The sequence below is a fragment of the Centroberyx affinis genome, unplaced genomic scaffold (genome assembly GCF_046629955.1).
Source record: "Centroberyx affinis isolate AG114_WGS23_722 - 3 ecotype Tasmania unplaced genomic scaffold, CSIRO-AGI_Caff_v1 ptg000108l_1, whole genome shotgun sequence".
NCBI lineage: Eukaryota > Metazoa > Chordata > Actinopteri > Beryciformes > Berycidae > Centroberyx > Centroberyx affinis.
This window is the reverse complement of record NW_027278810.1, coordinates 693,094-705,394: the sequence shown is the minus strand read 5'-3', so window position 1 is coordinate 705,394 and position 12,301 is coordinate 693,094. Positions and strand designations below refer to the sequence as shown.

The following is a 12,301-nucleotide window of genomic DNA, read 5'->3' as shown; positions in this document are numbered from 1 at the left end:
GAGCGTTTTTATTAAAAATTTACAGAGAATGCAGGAAAAGGCATTTGGCACCTTCTGTTGGAATGGAAATTACAATTAGGTGCTTACTTTGTGTTACCTGGTAAGTAGATAAACAACTGCAGGGGATGAATTTGTTACACAACAACAATAACAACAACAAAAAACACAACGCTAAACTTTGCATATTTTAACAGCTTAGCAAAGCGAGCATCAGTGCCACTGAATTAATGCATGTTCCTTGTTTTATATTGGGGAGCTATACTCAGCTCAGGAATTCAGAGACCTTGAGTGTAGTGAAAATAGATTCTTGTCTTCCGCCTTAGGGCACCTAAACGTGTCTTTTCAGATTTGGTGATGGCTAAGTCTATGATCATTCAAGCGCTTCAAATTACATCGGGATGAAAAGGGGAAGGAGGTACATGAGAAATGAAAAAAAGAAAGAAAATGATATTCATTCTTTCCCCCTATCTATCTTTTACATCAGTGCATGCAGATAGGACTGGGAATAGGTAATGAGTTAAGTCCTCATTCTGCCACGCGTGTGGAGCTGTGAGTTCTGTCTGTCAGCTTCGGTGGCATCACATCACCTTATAGAATAGCTGTTTATCAGATATAGAAGAGCTCTCTTATATCAGCCTGGGGAGCCTTGTCTTACTCACTGTACAGTATGAATGGCTTTGTGAAATGTGACATGTCTTGTGTCGGTCCCAGAGGTCATTTCACCACTAACACACACACACATTAACACACACATGCACATACTGATGGACACAAGATGAAACACACACACACAAACTCACAGTCAAGCACACACACAAACACATGTGGGCACTTTAACACGCCTCACTGGCCAAGGTTAGTGGGGGTCAGCGGGTCATTTTGGGGGGGGCTGAAGGGGAGATGAAGGAGTGGTTTATAGCGCTGGGCCGAAGTACCACAGCCATATGAACACATCAGAGGAAATCTGAAAGGCCATTAAAACGCCTGCTTTTATGGGTGTAATAATCCCTCTCCTCTGCCTGGGAGCCCAGCCACGGCTCCAACGACCATCCGGATTAAGTGGGAGGTCTGACAGGAGGTAGGCTATCAGCTAATGCAGGGGAGCTGGAGAGCCCAACAGGACCACAAACATCACATTACGCCCGGCTTGCTCACACAGCTCACACCGAGGCATATGCTGTGGAGCTGCACACATACAGCGAGCTCTGTAAGTGTTTGGACAGCGATGCACCGATCAGTGTTTTAGCTCCACATTGTTATGACTTTCAGTGCGAGATGATACAATGACCACGAGGTTTGAGTGCAGAGTGTCAGCTTTAATTTGAGGGTATTCAGGCACATCAAATGAACAGTCAAAGCACTACAGCTCTTTCTGTACTTGGCTCCCAGCCCCCTCCATTTCAGGGTGACAGATTGAGATTATATTCAATACTGTAGTCATTTTTTATCTTTAATGAAAAAACCTTACTATGCAGTGACTTTTAAAACTCTTCAACCCATCAAGATCAGCAGACTAGTATCTCATCATCAGGTTCTCTTTCCAGCCGTTTTAATTCTAATGTATCTCTGAGGATCAGCTGTGACTATCCTCAGCTAACTTCATAGTCATTAAATCATTTCACATACAAAGTAATAAGAGTACAGAGCCAAAACAAAATGTCACTATCCATATACTTATGGAGCTCGCTGTGGAGACTTCTCCCAGATTTTGCATAGTAAAGGCAGTATGGCTTATAATTTCCTTGTCATGGCTTATTATCTAGTTGCTGTACAACATTTACACAGATTGTCATCTGCAGATTTTTTTTTTTTTGCAATGAGTGCAGCACTATTTTACCAAGTACAGATGGAAAATGTAGCAGCCCCACACTCAGGAAACACTATAAAGTGGATCAGACTACCTTGCATCACACATTACCCACAATGCCCCAACGCAAACATAGCAGGGTAACCTAGTAGCCCTCAGCACATTGAGGAGCAGAGACCAAGCGCACATCATTACCTCTGACTCTAAAGCTTAGGACAAGACTTCAAAGCCAGCAGCCAGCCAAAAGTTGAGGCAGCAGTGGTAGAATTGTTCAAAGGAATGTAGCCTGTTTACTATTGACTTTGCAACAATTACCCAAGCATATGTGTGTGTAATTAGATAAGGCAGCCAGTTGTTCTCTAATGCGGCAAATCAAATTAACTAAAGATGCCACATTGATTTCTTTGTGTTCCCTAAATTATTCATCTTCACTTGCACTGAACCAGCCAGCCAGCCACCAAAGAGCTTTTCAAACTCCTCTGCACCACTGCTCCCTTGCTCCCTGTATACACTGATTTGTTTTCTGAGATCTACCGCAAATACCTTTTAGATATTTTTGCCATCACAATTCAGCAAATTGATCCTCCTGAGAAGAGAGCATTTGCAGTGTTATGGAAATGCCCGGAATTCCCATTAACTGAGATTGCTCTGGCCTCCATGATTGGTTGTCATCTGTGTGTGTGTCTATGTGTGTCTCTCTGTGTGTGTGTGTGTGTGTGTGTGTGTGTGTGTGTGTGTGTGTGTGTGTGAGCGTGCACACAAGTCTGCTGTGAGAATTCATGAAGCACGCAGGCTGCAGACGACCACGTCTCTGGCTGCTCCATTGACGTCCTGTTCTCTGGCATGTTGCGCACGGGGAGATCAATATGACCTTACCTCCACCACCCGCTCCTTTGAAACTTAATTACTGATATTCAGCTACAAAGTCATCATAGTCTGGCTGTCAATATTCATCGGGGATCATTACAGGCCTAATAAAAGAGGTTATTTACGGGCTGCTCTGCTGACACCGGCCCAGGTCCAGGGATTCAGCTCCAGCCATCTCAATTTGCCTTTCCTTTCCCCTCTCTCTCTCTCTCTCTCCCTCTCTCTCTCTCTCTCTCTCTCTGTCTCTCTCTCCCTCTCTCTCTCTCTCTCTCTCTCTCTCTCTCTCTCTCTGTCTCTCTCTCTCTTTCTCTCTCTCTCTCTGTCTCTCTCTCCCTCTCTCTCTCTCTCTCTCTCTCTCCTCTCTCTCTCTCTCTCTCTCTCTTTCTCTCTCTCCCTCTCTCTCTCTCTCTCTTTTTCACCTCTCCCAGAAGCACTGACCTGAAAAAGAAAAATTGACAGCAGAGAAACGAACAGGAGAGGATGGAGGGTGAATTCTTCTGCCGTGGCTTTTAATTCTGTTGGCTGTGTTTGGAGCTTTTCAGCCAGTGCCAAAAAAAAAAAAACTGTAGCTGCCATATCCCTAAATCCCCAACTAAATTTGAACTTTGCTTGCCACTGACATTGCAATCAGACCCACAAAGGGATATTTCATGACATTTACAGAAATGTCTTGCAGATCCTTGCTTTCTGCAACAAAACAGTCTTAACTTCTCTGCTCCGACGTCAATGATTGTGTTTTCAAGGCCGCAGCGCTATTCTTGAGGTTCTTCCACAGAAAGCCATTTCCACAGCAATAGCACACCCACAGAACTGCGTGCGCGCCCACTCCTGACATTGTACAGCAACAAGGAAACAAGGAGTAGTGTGATTGCGTGAGATTGCTATATGTTAATTCACTCAATAAATCAATAGCTTCACTGTAATTGAAATGGTTGGCCATCCAGGTTGAGACAGTGGTGCTGAAAACTGAAAAGTGAAACACTGAACTCTGTAGATCAAAGCTGGTACTGCACCCAAATGAATATTCTCTCTCTCTCTCTCCCTCTCTCTCTCTCTCTCTCTCTCTCTCTCCAGTTCAATTCAAATATGTTGTATTGGCATGGCAGGAAATAAACCTATGTTGCCAAAACTGTATAGTAGTTACAGATCAACATTTTCACATTTTACACAAATCCCTTCCCCCTTGTATCTGTGTGTGTGTGTGTGTGTGTGTGTGTGTGTGTGTGTGTGTGTGTGTGTGCATCTATCTATCTATCTATCTACACACACACACACACACACACACACAAACAGACGTACTCATATCCACATGCACGCGCGCACACACACACACACACACACAGCTCTGCAGTTCCCTCTTAGTGTCTTGATTAATATGGTCCACTTTACATCAGTACACTGGAAGCTAATGCACACTGTGCTGCCTTCCCTGAGCAATTAGCAAAGGGGCTCCACCAGCGTTGGATTATCAACAACAAGATGCCTCCTGACGCGAGCCCTAAAGCCTGCTGACTTATTCATACGTGTTTACTTTAAAAGCCTCTGCCCTGGTTTTGTGGGTGGGCTGCATCAGACCTGAATTAAGAACAACATCTGGGAAGAGGAGAGAGGGGGACAAGATAGACAAGCATATTATGCCCACAGAGATGGCTTAAAGGGGACCGAGACAGGCTCTGCTGCCTGCGGTTTGTACACACAGATCTATTCTGATGGATATAAATTGCTATGTGGCTGGGCTAAATGAGCAAATGGGCTAAACAAGTGTCCGAGTGTCAGCTGAGGCAGTTATAGAAAGTTGAATACATACCACGCCATACGCACCTGAATCAATTATTAACTGCAATCCTTTTCTATTCTGGGTGTTTGCTTTAGTCCATGGTCTAGTGCAGGCTAGTCAGTGTGCCAGGCGAGAACAATAAATCTCAGAGTAGTAACTGAACCCCTTTCTCACTGCAGTATAAGCTGTGTCTGATACCCTTATATCTTAGATCTCTTAGTTTTATATGCTTCCTATCCTCTGTGAATGACAGCGCATGAATAAATAAATGTTCTTTCAATATCTCATTTAATTCCCCATCACCTCTTTCTTCTCCCTGTCTGCAGGGACCCCAACAAGCCGGTTCCCCAAGACACCAAGTTCATCCACACCAAGGCCAACCGTTTCGAAGAAGTGGCCTGGTCCAAGTACAACCCCCAGGACCAGCTGTACCTACACATCGGTCTGAAGCCACGTGTGCGCGACCACTACCGCGCCACCAAAGTGGCCTTCTGGAAACACCTAGTGCCCCACCTGTACAACCTGCACGATATGTTCCACTACACCTCCACCACCACCAAAGTGCCCCCGCCTGAGACCACCCAGAACTCCCTCGTCACCAAGAGGCCCAACGGAAAGACGTCCTGGCCCTTCAACACCAAGCGGCCTCCCATGTCCCCGGCCTACAACAACGAAGACAAAGACTCTTGGAGCGACGACGAGGAGACGGGGCCGCTGGTGGTGGAGAACCACCGGGATTACTCCACCGAGCTCAGCGTCACGATCGCCGTGGGAGCCTCGCTGCTGTTCCTCAACGTGCTGGCCTTCGCCGCCCTCTACTACCGCAAGGACAAGCGGCGGCAGGACTCGGGCCACGGGCAGCCCAGCCCGCAGCGCCAGACCGCCTCCAACGACATCGGCCACCACGCGCCCGAGGAGGAGATCATGTCGCTGCAGATGAACCAGACGCACCACGAGTGCGAGGCGGGGAACAGCAACGAGGGGGCGCTGCGTTTGGCCTCGCTACCCGACTACACGCTCACCCTGCGACGCTCTCCGGACGACATCCCCCTCATGACCCCCAACACATCACCATGATCCCCAACTCCCTGGTGGGCATGCCCAACCTGCACCCCTACAACACCTTCACGGCCGGCTTCAACTCCACCGGCCTGCCGCACTCCCACTCCACCACCCGCGTATAGCTTTAAGGAGGCCAGGGGCAGCAGGCGCAGGAGAGGAGGAGGAGGAGGAGGAGGAGGAGGCGGTGGTGGAGGAGGAGGAGGAGGAGGAGGAGCGGGAGGATGAACCAACGGAGAAGGAGAGGATTGTGTTTTATAAATATCACAGGGAGGGGGAGGGTTGTGAGGGGGTGGGGAGGGGAAGGGCAGGAGTCGGATTAAAATGTGAAGAGATTTAACTAGACTTTTACTACGAGGAGAGTTTGCTGAGAGCTCTCCATGGATGTCAAGTTGTGCAGAGCTGCCAAAATCAAACTGCTTCCCTTCTCCTGATGGGGAGGGGTCTTTCTGCAGTGTTTTTTTCTAAAATAATCATTTTAAAAGCCTTTTTAAGCAGACTGAGGAGAAATCAACACTTTTTTTCTTGAATTCATAACAAAAACAAAGAGAAGTGCTTTTTATTTCCCATCCCTTCCTCCTGTGGGAGACACATCTAGAACAATGGCCTCTACGTCAATACTCGCAAAATGTTTTTAATTGCTTCTTTGTTTTGTTTTACGTTTCAATGCCTTACAAAAAGCTTGTTCTTTTCTGTCATTATTTCTATTCCCTGAGACTATTCCAAGCGGAGTGTGTTACACACTGACGAGACTCAAAGATGAGAGACTGAATCCAGGATGGGAACCTAGAGGATATGCAGATGTAGAGATTTTAAACCCATTTTGGGCAACTCATTTTTCTGTTGCATACCCACACAACAGCCACACAAACGGTGTTATCTTTTTTAGCTCGTATAGAAATGATTTGTCTGGGACAGCTCTTGCCAGGAGATGAGAAGGCAGAGATAAAAACTATGTTACTGTGATTGTTTTGTTAAGAAAAAAGTGCATCTTTTACAGCCAATTTATCTGTTAAGCTATCTGATATTATCTCCACAAAGTGTGCACGTACACATGCTGCTTAGAGCACCTGTGTGTTTGTGTGCATGTGAAAATGGTTTCTTGTTTCCTGTGTGCAAGTGCGGTTAAGAGACAGAGATAAAGAAAGAGACAGATTGTCTGAACTTGCAAAAGCAAGAGGAGTGAGTGAGTGTGTGTGCGTGCGTGTGCGTGTGCGTGTGCGTGTGCGTGTGCGTGTGCGCGTGTGCGTGTGCGTGTGCGTGTGCGTGTGTGTGTGTGTCCGTGCACCTGTTTTTTTGTTTGTAGGTTGTATAATGTGGTGGTCTGGGGGTGGGGGCTGAGTATTTTCTCATGTTGTTGATTTTGGTTCACCACCAGTAGTGTTTCTGCTGCGTCTCTGGGTGTCTGTCTTTGCGAAATAGCACTTTTGTTATTTTAAAAGTTATATATGTCTAATTTTGCTTAAAGATTACAAAATAAATCTATTATTTTACGTGTAAGAGAAAAAATAGCTAAAGATTCAACTGAACTAACTGACATGATTCCATTGACTTTGTAAGAGTTCCTCTTAAAAAGCAGACAGTGGCCTGTTTGCACTGAATAAACCGACATCAGTGCACACTTGTATTTCTTTGAATATATATATAAATATGGGCATACATACATATATGTATAGGGCTTCTATGGAGATATCGCTCCCACTTACAACACAAGTCAACTACTGTTATCATCAGACTGAAAAGCACCAACACAAAAAAGGTAATTTCTATGTATCGTTGTCATTTGCAACATCCCAAGCCAAGACCGCTCTAGGTGTCTTTGTAAGAGCTCTATATGTATATTTATGTATAAATATATTTAATATTTATTTATGTATACCAGATGCATACATGCTGATTGTGCCATGTGCCAAATTAAAACTGTAAAAAATGGAGAAGAGAAAGTTTCACTAAACTTTTTTTCTCTCTTGATCAAAGTTCCTTTCCTCCCTTTTTTTTGACTTTTTATTATTTCCATTTTGAATGTTAAAAAGAAATATTCTTACAGCAAGTGCAAGTCTCCCTCCAGGACTTCCTCTCTACCTCCCTCTCTGCCCCCCCCCCCCCCCCCCCCCCCCCCCCCCCCCCCTCCTCCCCCCACACTCTCTCTCTTTTTCTCTCGCAGAAACCTTTGAGAAAAACAGGCTAACAGCTTGGGGCCTATCTGCGTGCATAACTCCAGATTTTACTGTAATTCATGCAAAGTAGTGCATGCAGCAAAGGGAGATTGTGGAAAGATTGCCTTGATGTACACACATTGCATCTTATTAGACGTTATTCTCTGGGAGAAATGGGAATTATTGATTCTGATAGTATGACAGACCATTTTCATTAAGTATCTTGGTGTAGCCGCGCTGATCCGAGCCCAGATCGTCTCTTACGTTACAGTGAAGTGCATATCATAATATGACCTGACCAGTGATCCTAGATCAGTATTCCAGCTCTTAGATACTTTATGCACATAGACCTAGACGTTTTTATGAAGTATTCCACGACACCATTCCCTGGTATTTAATGATTGGAGAACCAGCAGAGCGGGCAGCGCAGTCTGGTCAGCTCATCACCGATCCTGCCAGTAGCCGAGAGAGAGAAGAGGTTATTTGAGGGAAATTGCTTAGAGACTGTTTTATATGAGTCATCTTGTTTTTGCTCATCCTGCCTTCTGTGGGGCTCACCTCCTAATCAGCCACTCTCTTGAACCGAATCACAGCCACAAAGAAACAAACAGCTGGTTTTCTATCTGGAGCTGTAGCGCTGCTCTCTCTGAATTCACACATGCAGAGACCACATATCTAATCATGTCTCTGTGCTTTTCTGCTCATGTATGGCATTGAGTTGACTCTAGCTGAGCCTATATATCACTGTTACCTCATCTTTTGGCAGAAAATTACACCTCGGCTGAAGTTCTCCTAACTGCAAAATAGATATATGAGAATAAAGATAAATATATTGGAATTATTTGCCCTTTAAAGTACCGTCTGGACTGATCTAAGACTGTGCTTGCTAGAATATATCGTGGAGACGGGATATTAATCTCCCAAGTAGACCATCCCCTCCTCTGATCCCAGTCTGCGGTGGTGAAGGGTCAGTTTCCATTGGCTCTGATACACACACAGTGGCACAGGGCTAAAATTGAGTGGTAGCTGAGAGTGAACTATCAAAGGGGAGAAATGTCAGGGGAGGGCAACTTGTTTTTCGCCATGTAATTTTTCCATATGCCGTTAAAGCAGAGCAGATGTCACTGAGTATTGGCAGGGGGAGTCCTGGTGGCCTGGGGGACATGGTCAGGGGTACATTGCCCTGAGAAGTGCCGCATAATTAAGTGCTGGACCAAAGGGAAAGACCATGGAAAGCGCAGTGGTGTGGTAGAGCAACAGAAAACGGGGTCAATTCCTTCTGCAATCAGACACCTGACGGCTTGATTAAAGTAGCACAGACTCTCCCTCCTATGACAGGAATTACCACAAGTAGAAAAACGTGACAGTTACGAGCGAGACACTTTTCCGCAGCCGTGGTTTGTTTTGCAGTTCAGTGACTGTGTTTGAAAGTGACATCATTCATGGATTGGCTGGAATACCCCTATGGGGTTTGTGACTGCCTCGACAGCACTGACGACAGACCCAGCCTAGGAAATGGATGTGCCAAATTACACAGTGCCACCCGTTGGGATCCCAGTGCAGGTGTGTGTGTGTGTGTGTGTGTGTGTGTGTGTGTGTGTGTGTGTGTGTGTGTTGTGTGTGTGTGTGTGTGTGTGTGTGTGTGTGTTTTAAGTATGTGCAGCCACTGCGACTGAGAATTCTATTTCTACCGGTGAGCGTGCTGTTAGCTGTATTTCCTCTCACCCTCTCTCTCACCCTCATCTCTCTCCTCCTGTCTCTCATGCCTCTTTGCTCTTTCCCTCTTTCATGCGGCGTTTTTCATCCTCTCTCACACAAATCCTATCTTAGCAGCTCTACCTCTCCCGCACACCGACATGATTTGCCCATTCTGACTCTTTATTCTACTCTGTAAGTGCCATAATTTGGACTACTTGTTCATTTCCAATCACTTAAGGTCTAATTTTCTTGAGTTACTGTGTTCCTCTGCTGAGGAAGAAGCTAATGAATATTACTTATTGGAAAGCATAGTAGAACCAGTTACTGAATCAGAACTCTTGTAGTTTAAATTTAAATAGCCTGTTTTTCTCCAAGGGGAAATCATACCGCACTTTGCCAAACATCAATAATCTATTATTTCCATGTGAAAAACACACCCTGACAATTTTCTTTTCTACTCATAGAGTATAGACAAAGCATTGGCATATTTTTCAGGTCTCAAAGAGCATCATGCACTGGAGCTGTTTTGTGTCATCAAACTCAGATATTTTCAAGCATTTTTAACTAACTAGAAACTAAGACTGAAATCAACAAAAACAATGGTCTTTGAGTCCAAATACATGATTATAAATCTCTCTGTTATCTCAGTGTCATTGTACAGATTACTAAAGATGCCCTGTTACATCTATGTTTATGTCCATAGAATGTATTTATAATCGCGCAAACTGGAGTAACATTATCAAAATAAAATATCTATTCTTCTTTCTGTATCTCATTGTGGCTGTCATGAATACAGAACATGATGCCCATTTTTAATGGGCTAGAGTCAAAGGAGTGCCATGAAAACTTGTAACATATTCTATTGACAGTAATGTTGTTTTGTGCATTTTTCATCCTAAAATGTTACTCAATGGGACATTGGCCAAATGGCTGCAAAGAGAAGGAGAGAAGGGGCATCAATCCAGGAGAATGTCTCTGTAAGTGGTTTAGCTGAATGCTCAGTTCCTCCTAAATCACATAACTTTTGCTTTAAATGCAAATTTGGATATAGTAAATTTTGCAGTACTATTGCACAAAGTGTGGAATAAGCTCCAGTATCATGAAATGCAACAGTGCAGGGGACCAGTGAAGTCCATGGAGCTACAGTAAAGAACAGTAGCAGCCTATAGTTCATCTAGTCACAGCATTCCCACCTGCCCTCCGGCCTAAAGCTGCCTGTCGACTACATAATGATCTGCCCTCTGTAAGATGGATGGCCTGGAGATATCACTGGGGCCGCTGAGACTAAAGCCTACGCTCTCCCAGTGTGTGTGAGGCAGGTAACAACACGAGGCAACAAGCACATTGTAAACCTCTACAGAGCATCGCTTGTGTACCCCGCGCAGTAAACCTACACACCAGGAGAGGCTTCTTGACGGCGATTTATTTCTAGCAGTTAATGTTCCTCTGATGGTGGGAACTAACAAGAAGTCTCAGTCTCAGGATTCCCAAATTCTAGGAGGTTTCATTCCTGTTCCAACCGATCTCATCATTCACAACATTAGCTTGTGGGTTTAGAGCTGTTTTGCAAAATTATTCATAGTGAGCTGAGGCCAGGCCCGGGCTATTGCTCAGTTGCATCAGCTGGAGTTCACCATCAGATGGCAGTCCACTAATGCCTTTCTCAGATGTGGGTTACTGGTGGCAGGGGAGGGTTGCATCAGTGGACCTTTGGTGTCATCACACACTGGCCTATGCTACTCCTGCAGAGACTACAAGGACTCGCAGAGGGATTCCCAAAAGTGTCTTATCACTTAGATCAGATTACCCCATTGACGTTCAGTGGCACCGAGTTGATCTTTAGTGTTAATCTGGGATACCAGGCTATTCACAGATCTTTCACATCAAATGTACTGTGGGTTTGACTTCAATATCTGAGCTCAATCCTAAAAATATACACCATTTTTTTTTCAGTGAAAAACTGGGAACATCCTTTGAAGTTAAGCTCATTTTTGCCCTGAGAGGCAGAGACATTCATTTGTCAGTGATGCCTAAATGTTAGTCCTATGCAGTGAATTCTTAAACGATTAAATATCCAATGGAGTTCTCCTGACAAATAGGTCAGATTTGTTTGCATGGCAAGGTTTTTACCCAAATAGACCGAGTGGGTATTGTTAGTGCTTAATCCACAAGTTCAGTACATTTCTGACCTCATAAAACTTTTACAGAGTAATTTTTAAAGGCCCCAATTGTTTTGCTGATGAGAATCTTTTAGATCCCACCATATCTCAAAATGCAGGTCCATTTGCCTCCAGTGTTTACACATAATACAAATTGAAAACAAACACATTATCGCACCCAGCTTCAAAATATATCTAAAATACAGTTCATGTTTTACTGTTAGACACTATCAGTCCTGGCATTAAGATTTCAGTTTATCGATTAGAAAGGAAAGAAGTGTCAACACAATGAGCAAAAGTTGCTTCATTCCACTGAAATATAAAATCCAGTAGTGAGGCAGTCTTGGCACTACAGGTGATACTGTAGCCTACACTGATGGTTAAGTGGATTTTGAAAATTGTTTTCACGTGTTAGTATCTGTTCTACAAAAGCTATTAAGACCTCGGAAGCATTTTGAATGTTGTAAAGTTGCAAGACGTCATTGTTTGACTGACAGATTAAAAAGCTTGGTAGATTACAAGGTAGCTGGCAATCAGTGAAGTTATGTTCTCTGTGACTCCCATTCGTGCATCCTTCAAGAGCTGGATACACATCTTTTCAGGGCTTGTTTTTTCTCCCTTTGCCCAGTAGTACTACATTCATAACTACTGCTAAAAAGCTTAAGTGGATATTATTGAATATAGCAAGGCATTCCATAATCAAGGGTAGAATTGCGATAATATTTTGAGCTCTCTGACACATTTCATGTTATTTGTTTGAGAATGAATTCAAGAAAAC

At 44.2% G+C, this 12,301-nt stretch overlaps 1 protein-coding gene across 1 annotated transcript in view; it reads left to right on the top strand.

Moving 5' to 3' along the window:
* Nucleotides 1–5,635, top strand: part of nlgn3a (neuroligin 3a) — an 85,924-nt gene extending 80,289 nt beyond the window's left edge. The window contains 2 exon segments of the mRNA XM_071524814.1: nucleotides 4,778–5,517; nucleotides 5,520–5,635. Coding sequence (XP_071380915.1) covers nucleotides 4,778–5,517; nucleotides 5,520–5,635 — 856 coding nt within the window.
* The last annotated feature ends 6,666 nt before the right edge of the window (nucleotides 5,636–12,301 follow it).